The 21,688-nt window shown below is 36.5% G+C and overlaps 1 protein-coding gene across 5 annotated transcripts in view; it reads left to right on the plus strand.

Moving 5' to 3' along the window:
* Positions 1 to 21,688, plus strand: part of dpr1 (defective proboscis extension response 1) — a 550,132-nt gene that overhangs the window by 470,698 nt on the left and 57,746 nt on the right. For all 5 annotated transcript variants that reach the window (XM_067775269.1, XM_067775270.1, XM_067775272.1 and 2 more), the window contains 3 exons: positions 6,223 to 6,342; positions 13,337 to 13,433; positions 17,970 to 18,067. In XM_067775269.1, coding sequence (XP_067631370.1) covers positions 6,223 to 6,342; positions 13,337 to 13,433; positions 17,970 to 18,067 — 315 coding nt within the window. The remainder of the gene's footprint in view (positions 1 to 6,222; positions 6,343 to 13,336; positions 13,434 to 17,969; positions 18,068 to 21,688) is intronic.

Here is a 21,688-nt window from a genome sequence, read left to right on the forward strand (position 1 = left end):
TACCACCCAACCTATCTGAGCAATCGGTTGTATGTGATATATACTATATATATATACCACCGTTCTATACAATTTTTGCAGACAACAATGAATGCTCTATACGTAAGCATTTGGTGACACTTGAAGGTTCTAGCTGTTAAAATGGGGCAGAAACTACGAAAAGCTTCTTAACTGAACAATCGGTTGCGGGGGATAAGACAGACGGACATGGCTAAATTAACTCAGCTCTTCATCCTTATGATTTCGGTATATTTATTGTTGGGTCCATCTATTTTACTTTAAGGACTTACAATTTTGAGATTCGTGACAAAATTAATATACCATTTCATTTTCATGAAACGTATAAAAATGATAACCTACTACAAAAATATTTTCACAAAAATTGGAAAATTCTACAAAATTTTACAAAAAAGTACATATTTCGGGAAAGGCCGTGGCCCAGTCGTTGATCAGACTTTGTTCTTTGCAAAAAGGCACCGGCTTACTTGTTCAGGATGGGTCGAAGTTGGACCGGAAACCTTGGTTGGGGGAGTCTTTTGTCAAGAGCTAGCTGTAAGTCGCAAGTTAAATTTAGCTGATCACTGCAGTGTCTTCCAGGCGGTAGCTGCCGTGATTAAGGATGCGATGGATGAAGTTCGTTCCAGTGCTACAACGGTAAGGGAATTCAACATCACTTGAATAGCCAAGCTGCTATTAAAGCCCTCTGTTCAACTTTAGTATGAATAAAGGTGGTCTGGGATTGCCCAACTTCATTTGCGTTTGCAGAGAAATTTTTTATGTTTAAGATTATCTGGCCACCGGGCCATAGTGATATCCCGGGTAACTGTCAAGCGAATTTCTTAGCACGGATCGCTACAACTGAATCAGATTAAGATGGCCTTATAGATGTTGGGATTCCGCTGGCCACTTGTGGTCTGCTCCTATACAGCACGGTTTCGAGTTACATAGCTCAGCAAGCGTTACGCGGACACCACATTTTGAAGTGTTACCAGATCCTTCTGGCGGCGCGGGGATGGTATGAGGTCCAATGAAATGATTGGGTTCACTAAGGCTCATCTATCAATGGTCGTTGGGGATTTTACAGGGCAATATCCAATGGGAATATAACGGAACATCTCAATATTCTGCAAACCCCATCCTGTTGCCGCTATTTGGAGGATGAAGAGGTGAAATGATCCAGTCACTTTATGCTTAAATGCCCAGTTTTTGCCAGAACTAGGTGGAAGTTTTTCGGCCGCGGCTCACTTGGATCTCCGGAGAATTGATCAAAGTTTGAGATAGGTCTCATTCGAAATCATATCGTTGCTACGCGACGCTTCTGTTTTTGTTGTAGCGATAAGGTTGCTCCCCGAAGGCTTTGGGGAGTGTTATCGATGTGATGGTCCTTTGCCGGATACAGATCCGGTACGCTCCGTACCACAGCACCATTAAGGTTCTAGCCCGACCATCTCGGGAACGATTTATGTTGTGTATATGCATTGAAGCCCAATTATAACTTATATGTGAGGGATACACTCTTTTAAGGTAGTTCATTCAATTTTTTATTCCCATCTATGCACATATGACCTGGGACACAATAGAGATGTATGCTTCCGCCTGTTCTGATTCTTTCTAGGAATTTTTTACACTCGAAACCACTTTTAAATGCTGTGCTATGCGAAATAATTGCCTTAATTGCTGAAGAAGTTGAAACAGCTGCAGTTTAAGTTATTTTGTTCCAATGTTTCTACTGCTTTGGTTACGGCTAATACTTTCGCCCGAAAAACGCTACAGTGTGCTGGCAGCTTGCAGGATCTGCTTATTATCAGTGTACACCTGTGTTGTCTCGTCTCCCATTTGGGCACCCTTGCGCCAACCATCCACCTCCCATATGGTTCTAAGAGCACCTTTAAAGCGTAGTTACGGAATCAGGTGGTATATTCGGGACTCCGTAGTATGGGATGTGCTTTCCAATCGCTGTAAATACCCCAGCACTCTTTTACATGCATAAAGTACCGTAGTGGCTTTCATCACTCTCTCATCTACGTTGAACTTCCACGATAACACGGCATAGAATGATTTCTAGATATTTTGTGCAAGGTGTCTGCTGAAAGGTCAGCCCTCCTAACTTAGAGCTGACATAATTTCGGAACACAATATAAATGCTCTTTTTATACTCAGTTGAGCAGAGCTCACAGAGTATATTAAGTTTGATTGGATAACGGTTGGTTGTACATATATAAAGGAACCGAGATAGATATAGACTTCCATATATCAAAATAATCAGGATCGAAAAAAAATTTGATCGAGCCATGTCCGTCCGTCCGTCCGTCCGTCCGTCCGTCCGTCCGTCCGTTAACACGATAACTTGAGTAAATTTTGAGGTATCTTAATGAAATTTGGTATGTAGGTTCCTGAGCACTCATCTCAGATTGCTATTTAAAATGAACGATATCGGACTATAACCACGCCCACTTTTTCGATATCGAAAATTTCGAAAAACCGAAAAAGTGCGATAATTCATTACAAAAGACAGATAAAGCGACGAAACTTGGTGAGTTGAATTTATGACGCAGAATATAAAATTAGTAAAATTTTGGACAATGGGCGTTGCACCGCCCACTTTTAAAAGAAGGTAATTTAAAATTTTGCAAGCTGTAATTTGTCAGTCGTTGAAGGTATCATGATGAACTTTGGCAGGAACGTTACTCCTATTACTATATGTACGCTTAATAAAAATTAGCAAAATCGTAGAAGGACCACGCCCACTTTAAAAAAAAAATGTTTTTAAAGTAAAATTTTAACAAAAAATTTAATATCTTTACAGTATATAAGTAAATTATGTCAACATTCAACTCCAGTAATGATGTAGTGCAACAAAATACAAAAATAATAGAAAATTTCAAAATGGGCGTGGCTCCGCCCTTTTTCATTTAATTTGTCTAGGATACTTTTAACGCCATAAGTCAAATAAAAATTAACCAATCCTTTTGAAATTTGGTAGGGGCATAGATTTTATGACGCTAACTGTTTTCTGTGAAAATGGGCGGAATCGGTTGATGCCACGCCCAGTTTTTATACACAGTCGTCCGTCTGTCCTTCCGCATGGCCGTTAACACGATAACTTGAACAAAAATCGACAAATCTTTAATGAACTTAGTTCGCGTGCTTACTTGAACTCACTTTATCTTGGCATGAAAAATGAACGAAATCCGACTATGACTACGCCCACTTTTTCGATATCGAAAATTACGAAAAATGAAAAAAATGCCATAATTCTATACCAAATACTAAAAAAGGGATGAAACATGGTAAGGTATTTGGATTGTTTTATTGACGCGAAATATAACTTTAGAAAAAACTTTATAAAATGGTTGTGACACCTACCATATTAAGTAGAAGAAAATGAAAAATTCTGCAGGGCGAAATAAAAAACCCTTAAAATCTTGGCAGGTGTTACATATATAAATAAATTAGCGGTATCCAACAGATAATGTTCTGGGTCACCCTGGTCCACATTTTGGTCGATATCTGGAAAACGCCTTCACATATACAACTACCACCACTCCCTTTTAAAACTCTCATTAATACCTTTAATTTGATACCCATATCGTACAAACACATTCTAGAGTCACCCCTGGTCCACCTTTGTGGCGATATTTCGAAACGGCGTCCACCTATAGAACTAAGGCCCACTCCCTTTTAAAATACTCTTTAATGCCTTTCATTTGATACGCATGTCATACAAACACATTCCAGGGTTTCCCTCGGTTCATTTTCCTACATGGTTATTTTCCCTTATGTTGTCACCATAGCTCTCAACTGAGTATGCAATGTTCGGTTACACCCGAACTTAACCTTCCTTACTTGTTCAGTTTAAGTTTTTGTTTGTTTTTGATTACTGATAAAAACTATAAAAATGTATACAAATTTTTCCGTACCAACTGTATACGCAGTGGCGACCTCAACATTAAATAAATAAAAAAATAAATAAATGTAAGGCGCGATAACCTCCGAAGAGATCTAAGGCCGAGCTTCTCTTCCAATTTGCGTCGTGCTCCTCTTGATTTTTCCCTACAAATTGGCCGGACGGGACCTACATGTTTTATGCCGACTCCGAACGGCATCTGCAAGGCAGATGAGTTTTCACTGAGAGCTTTTCATGGCAGAAATACACCCGGAGCGCTCTCCAAACACTTCCGAGGGGCGACCCCGCTTAGAAAAATTTTCTTCTAATTGAAAAACCTTATTTCTAAAATGTTGATGTTGCTTTGCCCAGGGTGTGAACCCAGGGCATACGGTGTGGTAGGCGGAGCACGCTACCATCACACCACGGTGGCCGCCAAGCACTCTTTTACATGCGTAAAATACTGTAGAGGCCTTCATCACTCTCTCATCCACGTTGACCTTCCACGATAACTTACTGCCTAGAATGATTTCTAGATATTGTGTGGAAGGTGTCTCCTAACTTAGGGCTGGCTCAATTTGGGACCACAATATAAATGCTTTTTTTCAATTTAAGTTTTTTGTTTGTTTTTGATTACTGATAAAAACTATAAAAATTCATACAAGTTGTTCCGTACCAACTGCAAAATACTCCAAATACACTGGTTTACGGCCAAAATGCACCAGAGATGTCATTATGGAATTCCTATGTTAAATCACCCCCTGATTCCGAAAATCAATACTAACACATATGTACCAGTAGGGTACTTAAGTATTAAATGGATATATTTACTTGAATGCTTATAACTTTTGCATTAGTCCATCGATTTTGTTGAATGAAAGCTTATTTTTTTTGTAATAAAACAGAATTTAGAGATAAAAAAAATCTGTAAAAGAATAAAAAGTTTTCCTTCCTCACAAAGTACATTTTTTTTATATTGTTACAAAAAAAATTAAAAAAATCCGTAACCATTGTTCCTTATCTTTGAATCTGCATTGCCTAGCAAAAAGTGTTGTATGCACTTTCAATTCTCGCGAGATTCTCGAATCTCCAAATACTCGCGAGCTTCTCGACTTTCAATTCAGTCGCTGCATTGACATTATTCTATAAATTTCGTGGTTATTTACTTGTGGTTTTGCGGACATTCTTGCATGTGCTCCAATAAAACTATATAAAACAGCCAATGAATCGATTAAGTATAAAGTCGAGAAGCTTGCGAGTCTTACGAGTAATTCGAGATTCGAGAATCTCGCGAGCCTTACGAGTAATTTGAGATTCGAGAATCTCGCGAGAAGGCGAGATTCGCGAGAAATCTCTTCTCGAACATGTTCGACAAATCGTAAGCTCTAATTTTAATGCCTTATATAAAGGGATTAAAAATGGGGTAGCATATTGGAAAGCCTTGTTTAAAAGTGTGATATTTGGAATGGAACCCCATAGAGGTGTGGCATATCGGCGTCAGCGCTAATTTATGACAAGCGAAAGCTCGACACACCCAACCATCTCGGAGTCAATTTCTCGTTGAAATCAAAAAAGTTTAAAATACTTACCAAAGTAATAAGCGTAGTGTTAAGAAATTACTTGCGGCCTTGAAAGAAAAAGCGTACCAACTTATAGGAAATACTGCAAGAAAGCTTTTGATTGTAGTCAAATAAAATTTGAATGAAAATTTTTCTAAAATTTAATTTGAACATATTTTCTGAAGTTGCTTGTTGTGTGAACATTTTTGGTATAAAGTTCAAATTTCTTCATTATATTTGAGCCATGAAAAGCTCCCATATGATCGCATTTCTGAGGCTCATATTTTTTGCATATTTTGAACTCATATCCGATTCGTAAGTTATCAGCGCTCCTAGAATATTTGTGTGGATATGTATATGTTTACACACGTATATATTTATTTATGCAAATGGCGGTACAGTGTGATGAATATCGTCTCTCACTTTTACGACACGCACACAGCTGATCAATATACCTCAGCTCATATAAATATGCACATATATGCGGTCTGTATATCTCATCTACTTCTATAAATAAATTCACGTATACGTTATGCAAAAAAAAAGGACCTCGAGGGCATTATTTCGTTTTCGCATCACTAGCATTCCAAAAAAAAATCACAAACGCTGCATAAATAAAATATCATAGACCACCACTCAAAGTTTACAGCCGGTATTATCTCATCTAACTGTTTTGCCTTTGTGCATAACTTATTTGGAAATTATTCAACAAAAATTAAGAAAAGCTACTAAACCAAGGTTTGTTAAGTTGCTATTGTTTTTCTATTTATTTTGCAGAGCTTAAAGCTAATATCATTGGACCATCGGATTTGTATGTGAAAAGTGGAAGTGATATCAATTTGACATGTCGCATCATGCAAGGACCACATGAATTGGGCAACATATTTTGGTATAAAGGTGTGTATGCTTAATACGTTTTCTGGTTTTTTGAAATGTATATGTATGTATTTATGTATGTGCATTCGAAAGCAGTCACTTAACAGTTTAACAGTTTTGTGATTGAATCTATGGGAACCAATCTATTTTAAAAGAAAATTCGAAACACAATTTACTAGTCTGTAAAAGTGCAAGTTTTATATCTATTATAATTCGTGTAGATTTTTGGAAGGGAGTTTCAGATTTCAGATCCATATAAAAAACTAAAATATGCTCACTTTATATGAAAGAAATCAAATATTTAGAGCAAATTGACTGCATGATCCCGTAGTTGAGCTTCGAAAGACATCCTGGGGCCGCAACGCTGCCGGTAAAATGGCGCAATAGTGCGAAAATGGTAGAACATACTACACACGTGTATATCGATGGTTCTAAAATTAACTAAAAGGGTCGTGTCTGCTGTTTACTGTAACGATCCAGAAATAAGTAAATCGTACTAATTGAGAAATTACTGCAGTGCCTTTTATGCTGTCATTTTAGCTATGGAGAAAGGAGCAGAAATACTGGAGAAAGCGCGCTTGAGCTATAGTTCCGTAAATATATATTGATATTTATGATACGGTGGTCAAGGCAATAATCTCCAACAATACTTCATCAAGAAATTCCCTGGAACGCTAAGAGGTAGTGGAGAGACTTCGATCAGGCCAGACCATACAAATCGCAAAATCAACGATAAATATCCCAATTCCCAGATATGGCGCGTTGTGAAAATTTGGTGGCTGGTAGATTTACCAGGCCTAAAACCGCACTGATTAAGTCCAATCAGGGACTTACGGTAGACTTCAATATTTCAAGCAATACGCTTGACAACGTCGTATATGCAATATTAGAAAGACTGATTCCGCTATAGTTGGCAAAGGATCTCAGTTCTGATGAACTGCGTAAAGAACACTTAATCTGCGATCGAAGAACACTTAAAAGCATGCACTCGTGCGACCATATTTTGCAATGAAGCGCCTGCATTCACCTTGCTAACTCCTCGAAGACGTATTTTAATAATTCTAGTTTTTTGATTTGGCTTTTGCTATTCTGAGCTCAGCATAATCGGGTGTGGGGGACAATAATTCCGTCATTATCCCTGGACGATACATCGCTGCCTCAATTTAGAAAAGCTGAAAATTGTTCCCTCAAAAATCTAAGCTCTTTCTGGGTATCGGCTACAAGGCCGCCATTTTCGTTCTTAACGGAGTTTACTCCGAATTTAAAACTTTCCATCTGAGGCCAAACTCCTTGCACCTTTGTTGTCTACGCTTTTGTCTTCTTATAAGGGTGTCTGCTGCTTTTTGCAACAGTCGGCAGCGTCTTTTATTTCGGTGGAAATGCGGCATTCTTCATCGTATCAATTGTTTGTCTATGGCAGTGGTTAATTTTCTCTGTGAGAAATATTATATATTGGCAAACGCAAATGGTATCACGGCCTTTCCATGTGTAGCTCATCTTCCAAATATGTTTAGGTTTGGGTTTTTACCTTTTTGGGTATGTTATATTAAATAAATTTTCACTACAATATGAGTTTTTTAAATCATTTTAACAAAAGTTGTAACAATTTCATTCTGGGCTATGGTGATAATATGATTTTTTAAGCGAATTTGAGGATTTGAGAATATTTCAAACTATTTTCGAATCAAAAATGAAATTATCCAAAATTTTTGCTGTGAACGCATCCTCTGCATCTTGTAATTTAAACTTTAATTTCCTACTAGGATGCTCATGCTCTCGCTCTCACTAATACACTTACCGAAAACTGGGCTACGGTTAGCCGAATCACCTTATTTGCCTAGCCTTGCGTTAAGGTCGCCAAGCACGAATTTTATATCATGACAGGGACAGCGCTCGTATGTGTGTGGTAAGCGTTCATAGAAAGCGTCTTTAACCTCAAAATATTTCTCTAATGTCAGTGGATGGGCGCAGGTTAATGATTTATAAATAAATTTTGCTTTAGCGACGAGACGTTTACCCACGAATCCGACACCGAAACTGATCTTATTTGCACTACCAATCCAGTAAATGTCAAATTTATTGATTTTCTGTTTTGAGAGGTTATTAAAATCAAATATCGTAAAGCTTAACCCTCCTATAGATTGTGGCATCTGGCCAGACGAGAAGGCTTTATTTTCGTGAATAAATTTACTGTTATCCACCCAGTCATGAAAAGCTTTAGTGACTTTTTAAGTTTAGAGGCGGTCTTTATAATAATACAGAAATCGATATTATTTTCTTTTTATTTTAACTTTTTTTCGTACCAAAGTTGATTATGTTACATTTTAGTGTTGTATTCTAGCTAGACGAACATATTTTTAATCCTATAAGACCTCATAGTTCGTATTCATTGCAAAATTTATCAATAAAAATTCAAACTTATATCTGGGTAATCACAGTGTGATGCGAGTTTTAAATAAAAAACTCAAATATTTGTGGATAATGTTCAAAGTGTTAAATTTCGTCTGGCCAGACGGCAACGCTAAGATATGTTGAATTTATTCACCGCTAATTGGAGGGTTAAGTCTCACTAGAGAAATCTCATTCAAGAAGGTATAACTTTTTTATATCCAAACAGCTTATTCAATTAACTTCATTCTACTAAAAGGAAACATTCAATGCATGATACAAAAAATGGAAGTAGTTCCATTTAGTGTGGCGTTAGCCACTTGACTTTTGCGGGGACAATGACAATTTACCAAAAACAAGCTACCAGATTTAAAATTGTTACGAATTTTTTAAATTTTGATGGATTTGGTATTAACAGATACGACTAAATTACTTTCTTAGTTATCTTAAATAAAAAAGAAAAAAAAATTTGCCACATGTGTTGGAAATATTTTAATACGTAATATCAGCCTAGAAAGGAAGGCTTTTAATAAGTTTTTCGAGATAGCGAAAATTGCTTTTGTGGAAGAAAAATGGATCGAAACATACAAAGCAAGGGAACATAGCCTTCCTAGGTGTCCGTACGTTTGCTCAGAATATGTTGACAAAACATACATGTTTTTCAATTGATTGCCCAAAGGAGGTCTTTATAAAGCGACATCGCAATTTCTAAAGGGTTTAGTATACTTAAACGCAATTTTTCTAAAATCGAATGGTGCTAAATTGGCTACAAGTGTACATTTTTTATTCATTGTCTAATTCAAGCGTTGCACTTGAGGAGGGAATTCTTAAAACATTTTTAGGGAGAACATTTCAATGTAGCTCTGCAGGTTAACCACTAGTTATTAGAGTTCTTTTGCCCGTTGTACCAGCGCCCACCTAGGGGCAAGCCCTGCTTATACACATTATGTGCCCTTTTAGCATTGACATGGTCACATCCACAAACGTAACAAATTAAACACCACTTACCTTAGACTTTGGAGTTACACTTTTTCCCAACATGCCTTGAGAAATATCCACTGTAGATGCATGATAATGAAGCCATACTAGAACAACAGATTTTGTCGTGTATTTTTTTACTACTTAGGGGTAAATCTGCCATAAATATATGAGTCAATAACAAATGTATGAGACATTATTCGCTATTTATCAATTAAATTGCATGTTTTGCTGTATTCTCTATAGATATCATGCTAAAGCATATTATTATTGTCTCAGATGACCATTGCGTTTTCATTCTGAAAGAAATTTCCATCCCGAAAAACTAAAATTTTGTCTTAAACAGTAACGATATGGCAACGCTTCTGGCAAAACAACAAACATTATGAAACTTCAAAAATATCCAAATAGGTCAAACAAGTTTGAGTGGAACTACCTTCTTTTTTATACCATGATTCAACGTAAAATGATTGTTAGGTTGAAAAGTTTGATATTTCAGTTATTTTCATTTATTTCTTTCTTAAATATTTTTTTCTCTCATTTTAACTGCTAATTAATTAAAATACATTTCACCGTCATTATATTCTGCTGCTATTTCTCTCTCTATACTACTTCTCTCTACTCTGGCATTGCTGATGATGACACTGACGTTGTTTCGTGCGATAAATAAATTCCGCCAAACAACTGACGCAACTTCAACAATCAAATTAATTGCGTTAAGCAGCCATGGCAGTGCCAGAGAAGTAATTGAAAAAAAAACGCAGCATCTGCATTTAGTAGGCGTAATTTTTTACGCCTTATCACATTGCATTTCAATTGCTGCGCATTCACACATACACGCACAAACGCGTTAAAAAATAAGAGCAAAAAGCAGTAGCAATGGGCAGAGTGACATCAAAAGCAAACCATAAGAGTAGCGTGAGTAAAAGCGTTAATGCTAAGTAACAGCATGTCAATGTCATCGTCAAATGTTGAATAATTCACAATAAAAGTAACAATAGCAACAGTGCGTAAAATACATACATACAAATGGACCTACGTTAAACAGAGCAAGTGTAAATTACTTTACTCAATTATGTTGCAAATATGCCATCACATAATTGATGTGACAATTAAAGGCACATAATTTTTCAAATTTCAACTGACACGCTTAACGTATAACCATTTGTGTGTAACTTTTTCCAAATCGATAACTTTTGGTTTTGGAAAACATTGTGAATGGTTGTAATTTTGTGGAGCACCTAATTAGGCTTTAAGGCTGAATTGGGCGCCCAATAAAGACCTCATATTTGGTTGACAACCAAACGGAAAACCCTCAACAAGGTATCAGGACTTATGTTGCCGAAATATTTCGTCCTTGCAGATACCAGAAGTTTCCTCGCTAGCGCATGACCCAACACAGAACGTGCTTAGCCGTTTCTTTCTGCAGTGCGCACTTCCTACATCTTCTGTTACTAACGGGCAAATGCACAATATATCTACACAAAGGTTGCAGTGCTTCAAGGCCTACTCATAATACTAACGAGGGCCATAGTATAAAAATGTGACGCCAGGATGCAGTGTCCAGTTAGTTAACCTATCTTGCGTCGTAAGTCTTTTCTATTTAGAAATATTTGAGTATAACGTCGTAGAATTTGCTCGTGATCTTCGAAACTTAGCGGCTCCACCCTTGTATCCACGTCTATTCTGCTTAATGGATCCTATGCAACTCCTAACTTCTTGTGATTTCTCTAAAATGAAGTAGGACTTTACCGTCGCTTTATCGAGCTATACACCCTTCGTTACCAATTCATCGGCCTTTGCATTATATTCTATCTCTTTATAACCGAACTCAGTATACATGTATGGTCTGCCCTGAGCGAAAACTTGAATGCTTCTTTGCGTTCCAGGACACTTCTTGATGAAGTGCTGTGAGATTATTGCCTTAGTCGAAGCATCACAAGCTGGAGGAACCACAAAAGCTAGAATGTAATCTGGAAAAGTCCATTGTACAGATCGGTCCTATCCCATAATATCCTATGTTTGCATTAACAGAAGCAGTGCCCCATATATTCCATATAAAGTCTAGATTGATTGTTTTATGAGCTTCCCGAATAGCATGTTCTGTGTCCATGTCATTCTAGATGCTGCTTAGTAGAACATTTTAAAAACTGTTAGTTCGAAACAGAAATAGGTTGGATACTTTCGGGACCATTTCTATAATATTTGGATTATTTTATATTATTTTGGAATTATTTTATTTTTGATATTTCGAGATAAATTGCGTCCAGGTAATGGAACAACCCGAAAAAATTTACACAACTTATTAGGGATTATTTCATGTGTATTATGTTTATAGATCTTGGGATCACTACAGAGCCATTTTGAGTTAATATCGGAACTATATTAACTTCTTTTTTGGGACTCTTTTGGATTAATTTTGTCAATATCACTTCATCTCTCTTATATTTCCTTTCTCATATTTTCGTTCTTCGCACCGCATTCCGCTCTTTTCCTGATTTATATTTTTTCGGTATTAGGCTGTTCTCGTTCGCGGAATAATTCCTTTGTTTTGCACTAAATATGGTCAGTCTCTGAGAGAATCCGAGAAGAGCATCACCTGTATTTAACAGTTGTTTAAATAGTGGTGATTAAACATTTTTTATAAATGAAAATATCGGCAGTGGAAATTATTATTTGCGATCTCTGCCATAGAAACAATACCAGCTGGGGAGATGAGTGAAAAATACTAACAGACTGGCTATGGCCTTGTTATGCTTTCTCTGAATGACTTGTAAAACAAAAACTCAATCTACATCTTCGTCGCGATCTCCATCTTCATCCCCATTTTCATCTCCATCTCCACTTTCACTCCGTCTCAATTTTTATCCCTATTTTGTTTTCCATATCCATTTCCATTTCTATTTCCATCTTCATCTTAGTCTCCATATCCAGTCCATCCCCATCGCCATCATCATACCATCTATACCTTCATCTAAGTTTCCAATCTCCATTGCCTTCTACATCTTCATATCCATCTCCATCTCCATATCTATTTCCAATCTCAATTCCCATCGCCATCAACATCTCCATAACCATACCCATCCCCATCCCCATTTGCGTCTCCATTTCTCAACATTCCACTTCCTTCTTCTTGTTCTCGCCATTTCTGTTAATTTTCGCATTACTATCCCTATTCTACTCCCTATCATCACTGCCCCCCCCCCCCCCCCCCCCCCCCCCCCCCTTCACTCGGCTTCTTGTTCTTTTTATCCATCGCCCCTCCTTTTCCATATTTCTTCCGACAAATATTCTAGTCCTTATCCATTTTCATTCCCATCACCAGCATCTTACCCATAGCTATTTCTCTCCCCCCCCCAACTCTCCCAATAACCACTATATAATTTGTGAATCAACGTCGAAAATAGACAAAAGCTACAAAGATTATGATTTAAGGAAATTTTCGTAAATTTTCTTTTTATTACTTTCCTAAAATTTCAGTAGAACTACTGCTCTTTTAGATTGCAAAGTCTATTTAGTAGTCATTTTAAATTATTTAAGTCCGAACACTAAAGTAATTTAATTGCCATTTAATACTATTTTACCACTTAACATATGGTATAACTCCCTGCACTATTTTTTGTTCTCTAACTTTTCAATTAAATTTCAGGCAACGAAATCATTGATATGTCAGCGAATCAAAACGAAATTGACAGTGGGACGCGGATTAGTGTCGACAATGATTGGACAGATGGATTGACATCAAGGTAAGCTTAACTGCCAACCGCATTATCAGCTACAGGTTGAATGTGAGCATCAAACAAAAAAACAAATATGCAAATAGAAAGTATGTAAAAAACTAAAAGTATTATTCAACTTTTATTGCCAGCATTCAATTTTTTCTGGTTTTTAGTTAATTTAATATTTCATATTTTATATTTATTAAATTTAGCTTGTGCTATATCATTATTTTGTTTGGATATTGAAGATAGAAAATAATCCAATTTTATCTTTAAGTGTAAACAGCTATGCTTACGGCTCGTGCAAATCTAGCGATGTTAATGAATGTATCGAAGAAGGAAAGTAACAAGAAAAGATAACGACATATTTTTGAGATTATATGAACAAAATCAAATGATTGACGTTTAGGGTGACGAATGTTTTATAAGCCAGCATTTATGGCTGCGATCATAATACAGACAAAGATGCGGCAAGAACAAACTTATTTAACAGCGTTTCTTAGCAGCCATCAACAGTACTTTTACGCTCTATTAGCGCTCGGCTCTTCTTAGAAGGGGTACACAGTAAAACCTCAAATCTCTCATAGCCAACGGAGTCTTCCTTATCTCGTACGGCGCTGAGAGTAACTTCAGCAAGAAAGTGAGCTCTATGAAAACTCTCAGGTTAATGATCTTGGTCTTTTTGATGACCTTTTTGTTGCAGCGAAAAAAATTTCGGCAGCTATGTCAATTTTTATCAAATTTTATCTAATAAAAGAAGAAGAATTATCAATTTCTAGATTTTGAAAAAAAAAAAATTCCATGAGCTTTATGACTGAGTTTATAAAAATATGAGAAAATTTTTAAAAAATTTCAAAGTCTTCATTTGGGTTTCTCCAAATTTTTTTGAGTATGCGGCTTTTCAGTAATCAGTTTTAATGTCAAAAAGTAAGAAGTATTGCTTTCTAAAAGTTCTTAATTATTTTGGCAATTTTTTTCGAAAGAGTGGTTTCGAATTCCGTCCATATGTATAAAGGATGAATACTTTATAAAAAATGTTAACCAACCCCCCAAAAAAAAAAAAAAAAAAAAAAAAAAACAAGTAAAAAAGTCTATGTTCGGGTGAAACTGAACATTGCATACCCAGCTGTACACTTAAAATGCTGTTGTTGTTTGTTTTGTGTGTTTAATAGTGTTACAAGGCTGCGTAATAATACATATAGATATGGTTCTATTTTGAACTAATTTTCGTTTAAAAGAAGCAAAATAGATACAGAGGCTAACAGCAATGACCTTGGGCGGCTAATAATGCAGTTTTCCTTCAGGTATGGGGATTTTCCTACTGTTTGTTTTAAAATAAAGATATAACAGAACAATAAACATAAACATACAAGTGCCATTGTACTAAAAAGCGTTATTACAAAAAAAAAAGGGCAGGGCTATTAACGAAATTTTCCAACTTTTACTAAAAATAGCTTATTACCTGCATCTACGCACTTTTACAAAAATTGTATATAAAAGAAGGCGATTTAATCGATTTATTCCATTTTTACTGCTAATATTTCCAGTTAAAAACCAAATTTTTCATCGAGTTATGGCTCCCGAAACAGTGAAAATTGCTTAGACATGAAAGGGCCGGTGGCACACCCATTTTCTAAAATTTGAAGTTTTTCCTATTTAATGTTATAAACCAACTTGGGAAATGAAATACCATTGATACAAGGCTCTTTTTTGCAAATATATAGCTTATTTTATTCATCCTAGACCCTTTTAAAAATCCTTTATATACAAGTGGGCGTGGTCCTTAACCGATTTCGCTAATTTTTCTTCAAAGCATTCCTTATAGAAAAGGCAACCTCTCTGCCAAATTTTGTTACGATAGGTTTAACTATTTTTGATTTATGATTAATAATATTTGTAAAATTGCCTTTAAAACGCAAGTGGGCGGTGTCACGCCCATTTAAAAAAAATTTTTCAAACTTTTATCAACAGCCTCAATATCAGTCCACACGTCAAATTTCAACATTCTAGGTGTATTATTTACTAAATAATCAAGTTTTTTGTGTTTTCCAAAATGTTATATATATAAAAAGTGGGCGTGGTTTTCATTCAATATCGCTCATTTTCAATACCAATCTATTCTGGGTCCAGATTAGCTCGTGTACCAAATTTGGTGAAGATACCTCAATATTTACTCAAGTCATCGTGTTAACCCATTAAGCCCGGCACGTTACGTTTGCGCAGCGTTTGCGGCTTCGCATATATTTCAAAGATTTTGGAAAATGTAACGACAAAAAAACTTGAACTTAATAAAAATGAACTTGCTTAAAATGTATTATACTTATATTTGAACGTAGTAAAGATTTATACACATTTATTTTGGCTTAAATACCCGCAATATTTTGGGTGTCTTTTGTTATATTATTAAAAAATACTTTCGATTTAAAAGTGAAGAAAATCTCCTCGTTACCAGTTTTTTGTCTAAACAAATTAACTGAGAATTTATTTTGCAAAATTTTATATTGCAACATATAGCATGTATTTTCATTAAAAGTTTACGTTGCGCAAATGCAACATTAGGAATTGACGCTATGCATATTTTCAACCGGCAGCACTCAGCCCTGTGAGCAGCTGATATTGATTGTTTGCATTTTCTGTTAAGAATGCCATTCTCTCTTTGCAAAATTTTTTCTAAAAGCAGTTTATCTAAAGAGATATTAGAAAATGTAGTTAAATCGGGACGAGGAGGATGAAGTCGTAAATAATATAAAAACGCGGCTCCCATTCAAATGATATTGCTGCCAGAAACTGTAGATGCAGTTTGTGATATAGACGATGTGGACGAGGATGTAGAAGTGCTTTCAAATCCAGCTGAGAAAATTCCTTGGAAAGTTGCTGGAGCAGTAGAAATACTTTGTGACGACAATGATCGAATTGCATAAAACCAACTTTGAGATTCGGCTCCTGAGCAAATCATCATGGCAGAAAAAGCTAAGTGGACTAAGTCTTTCAAATATAAATTTTCACAACAGTCTGTTGATTCTTTAACTGAATATTATGGAATCTTGTTTGAAAAGCTCGGTAACTACATATATAAAAAAAGAAATAGTCGTGCAATTTGTAACCGTCTCAATTTTAGAAACACTGAACCCTTGCGAGCTCTTTAAACTATAAATTTATTGATGATAACGTGATTGACTTAATGGTGCGGAGTACAAATAACTACGCAAATGTATTACTATTATATTGTAGTGATACATCGTTTTCCAAAAATTTGACAGAAAAGCAGACGTTCATTGGAATTACGGATTTTACTGGATTCAAAACCATGCCATCAATAAGAAGCTACTGGTCGAATTACCCGTGTTTTGAGAAATATCGCAATTAAACATATTTTATTTATTATCATGATTTCCTGGTTTTGAGTTTTCGTTCAAAAGAAAATCAATTTTTGTAAAAATAAAATGAACTGAAAAGTAAACATTTGTATATCACTAAGACCTAACGTTGCGTGCTCCACCACCCCAATGGGTTAGAGCAGCAAATTTGTTTTTGTTTTTTATTCTTAATTGGACCACTTTAAATAGCCACAGAAAATTTCATTGAAATTGCTCCACCCCTTCTATACTCAGGACTTAATGGGTTAACGGACAGACGGACGGACGAACGCACATGTCTCAATAACATTTTTTTTCTATACAGATGATTTTGATATATGGAAGTCTATATCTATCTTAATTCCTTTATACATACCTGTACAACCAACCGTTGTCGAATCAAAATTACAATACCCTGTGTACAAGTACAGCTGTGTATAAAAACTGTCAATAATTAATGCGATTATTCTCAGCCTTAAATTTACAAAACTGCATACTACAAAATTCAGACAACTACAAACAAAATTTTCGAAGTTTATGCCAAACTTTTTAAATTTTTTTCGAAAAAGTTTGCGAGATAGTTTGTAGTAGTTTTATTAACTCAATTTAAATGCAGAGATGTACAGCGCATGTTACCGAGATATATACATACAGGCAGCAGCTGATATGAGATGCAGAGATGTACACAGCAATGAAGAGCGCAAATTACTCAACCTTATACATAGAAAGCAGATGCAAAGTTATGAGAGAAAAAAGTAGGCAAATAATTAAGAAGGCTTTCATGTCTTGACCCTGGTAGAAAAAGGCGAAGAAAGCTGAGAGTATAAAAGCAGCGTAAGCTAAGCAATAGAAATGAGTTTTATTTTAACGTGCTATAAGTGAAGTGTGCGAATATGTCGCAATTTAAATGTATTTTACCATAGTAATGCTGGTAATAAAGAGTATTCTATATAAAGAGTATTTGGGTTCGTTGATTCGACATTAGTAATTCGAACGATAACAGAATATGCACAGTTATTGAGGGTAAGAGGGGATTATCCATATCTGATTTGTTGCACCCAACACTACAGCACTAACCAATTTTAGTTGAAATTCTGCTTAAGCATTTGGCTAGTTGCATAATCTTGAAGCTTACATTTAAAAAATAAATTTAAAAGCCGCTAAAATTAAATTTTTTTTATTGAAATCTTTCTTTTACAATTCACAGATTGAAAATTCATCGTGCAATGCCAAGCGATACCGGAAATTACACATGCGTGCCAACGATAGCGAAAACATCCTCAGTTTATGTGCATGTCATAATAGGTGAGTAGCTTTCCAACAACAACTCTCATACTCTTTACACATATTTTATACAAAAAGCAAAGAACAGATCGAATGCTGAGTGGAATATGACCCTACCTCGGCTGCAGTTTTTAAAACAACCTATCTTTCGATTGAAGAACGGCCTATTTCAGGATCCTATTGAAGAACGACCTATCTCAAAATTCGGTTGAAAAACCCCTCACCTGAGCTTAAATTCACAGCATTTTGATACTAGCTGAGGCGTTTGTGAAAAAAATGCTAGGATAGCACATTTTTTAACTGATAAAATAAGGCATTTTTAAAACAAATTTTGGAATAAGATGTTTTGAAAAATATTCTCAGATAGGTCGTTTTCGATCTGGCGCCGACATAGGTCGAAATTTTAATCAACCGTCGAATTGGTTAATATGCCTGAAGTAAGTAAGAGTTTAAGCGTCTTTTCGAAAAAAAAAAAAAAAACAATCTTTCGTAGGCTTAGTTGAACAAGTTCATATCTGGATGGTTTAAATACTTTTAAATTTAGCTTAATCTCAGTCGATGTTGTCTGAAAAGCTTTTAAGCAATTGCAGACATACTCAGCTTATATTGTTTTTCCGTATTTTTCCAATTGATAAGTCGTTTCTCTGATATTTGAGGAGGTATAAAAGTAAAAAAAAAAAAAATTGTGGATACTCGATAAGCTATACTGTGCCCTTATGGTTGAAGTATTTAAGCTAGTGGATGACTGCATTGAAATCCTTAATGACCTGGTAGCCAAAAACAGGGTTTCGTTAGGATGGTTTCTTGGACAACAGGGACATGAGGGTAATTAACATGTAGATTACCTAGCAAAGCAGGGAGCTACAGTACATTATTTGGTCCAGAGCCCTTTTGTGAACGCACACACCAGGGAAAACATAAGTAAATGGGAAAAAAACATATCAGACGTCACTGGATTGACTGCCCGGGGCAAAGACAGGCCAAACTGTTTATGCTTCCGGCAACGAAAGTATCAGCCAAACTCATTAATCTAATCAGGGAGGACCTACGGACTCTCTATGGGTACTATATGGGATATTGTGGTCAACGATATCATCTAAGTAAGTTAATCTAGCCGATACTCAAATGTATTGTTTTTGTGAGCTGGATGATGAAACGACGTCTAACATTCTCTGTGAATACCTCGCTCTGACAAAGCAGATACTCTCCCATCTAGGTAGTGTGACTCTTAATCCCAATGTGATATGGAGTAAACGGCCTGATGAGGTACTTAGATACATTAAAAGCCTCCACATACAAAATTAGGCTAATGCACAATATATCTAAAAAAAGGTCGCAGTACTTCCAGGCCTAATAATAATAATAATAATAATAATAGTAATAATAATAATAATAATAATAATATTAATAATAATATCTTCTATATATATATAATTCAAATTATGTACGTATGTAGGTATATATAGAGTTGCGTCCTAAACGGATTGACCGATCACAACCAATTTATCTATGACAACCAGTCTATCAACATTTTCTATCTATATATATATATAAAGTTAAAATTATGAATGTTTGTATGTAGGTATAAGTCGGATTGCGCCCTAAACGGATGGGCTGATCACAACTATATATTAGAATCACCCACTAGAAACCTTCCAAAGATGATCATAGACTAAAGATAACTTCAATATAAAAAAGGGGGTGGGGTGGCACCACCATTCATGCCGGAGCCAGGTGAAAGCATAATGACAGATGCCACACGACAAAACTAACATGGCATGAATGGAATGAGAAGAGATCGCGAGAGCTTCTCACTCTTCGTAATAGGGATCTTTCCTTAGTTGTAGATCGTCTCATTGGTCATGTTTGTATTGGACTGCATGCGGATAGGATTGGCGTCCATTTAATGACTATTGTAGAACCTGAGGGATTGAAAAAATGCCTGTAATGCATCTACTCTGCGAATGTCCAGCGCTCGGTAGAAGAAGGCAACCTTTTATGGGCAAGATGTTTCTCGCAGATCTGACTGATATAGCTGAGGTCAATACACGACGCTTAGTTAACTTCACAAACTCAACGCAGTGGTTTGATTAGGAGAGTGTAGGAACAAATCCGTATGGTTTCACAATGGGCCTATAAAGGCCTAGGTGTGCCGCCCCGTTGCGGACGGCAGCCACTTAAACCTAACCTAACCTAACCTACCATACAATTGGAATGTTTGATACAGCATAACTCTGAAAGTATTCATGCAAGAACATTGAAATCCAGTAAAGAGTTAACACCACTAAGAAAATAAGGGGTGAGAAAGAAGGGGCGTGGCACCTCCCACACAAGTGGAATAATGAAAATTGGTAAGGAGTTATATGACGTTAAGTCCTAGCAGCACCAATAATATATGGAATTGAAAAAAAAAACAAGACAAACGGGAATTTCAAAACTATGGCTGCCTTAAAATCTTAGATTATTTCAACACGTAAAGTTTGATTGCAGAGTTGGGTTTGGCTGTTATTCCTTTAGTATTCTTTTATGCTATCTTTAGGGTTGGCATTTTTGGATACCCCTGGAAGAACTGGAAAAAAACATTTCTGTTTAACTTGATATTAATTGTTGTAAGAGCAAAAAGAGAAATCACTAGGGCAGTTGCTTTCTCAGACACAGCGGATACCCTTTGTACGGTGGACGTACAACTCTGCATTTAAATGACCACTGTCTGCAAACATCTGATACACCGATGTGCAACATATGCAAACGGTCAGAGGCCTAAGTGAGTGTGTGCGATGTATGCACCATGACTCATAAACAGTCGCTGCAAGTTTTAGGCCGAACCGAAAGCTAGTGCTTTCCTGTTAGCTGCTGGAAGAGCCGCGTGCATTTTCGTCTATAGACAGCTTTACGTACAACAATTTACTCTCTTTAGAAATATGAGAGGGCATTTTGGCGGAAACACTTCAGCAGCAGCATTTGCGAAATAACTTATTGAAATTAATTATGGCAAAATTCATATTTTTTACTAAAACATGTAACGTAGCAAAAGTGCCACGTCACAATAACCTACTCACAAGCCCTAACATTAAATACATACATACCCGACGATCGCCTTGCAGAGCGAACAACCACCCGCACATAGTATGCCAAGTACCAACAGTGAACAACCAAACATACTCAGCACTCGCGGTACTGACTATCTGACGTGCAGTTTTCATTCGCTATCATAACGAGGAGTTATTGATGAGCTGAATTCTTAACAATTTTATACGCTGCCTAGTATGAAATGCAAACGCCATCAATTACTGCATACTTCACCTAGGTAAGCAAGACCGAGGACATCTTACGATGTTAGGTATCAAAGAGATCCCAAGGTGAACCGGGATGACTCTCAGGGAACCCATTGGCTTCATGGATCTCCCCCCTCACTCCACCACCCATGGGAAACCAACCCTTTTGCACAACATCCCACGGGGCAGGAGGGGAAACGTTCTCCTTCTACCTCGAAGGACGGATGGGCATGGGTAGTTCCACCAAGGCGCGTCCACGACCAGTCCTGGGCTCCACCCGCTCCCTGGTTGAAGTGCCGAGCCATATGCAACGGTGGACTTTACTACACCACTCATGGTCGCTAAGAATCCTGTCCGAGGATATCTG

This window comes from Eurosta solidaginis, chromosome 3 (assembly GCF_040869045.1).
Source record: "Eurosta solidaginis isolate ZX-2024a chromosome 3, ASM4086904v1, whole genome shotgun sequence".
In the NCBI taxonomy this organism is placed as follows: Eukaryota; Metazoa; Arthropoda; class Insecta; order Diptera; family Tephritidae; genus Eurosta; species Eurosta solidaginis.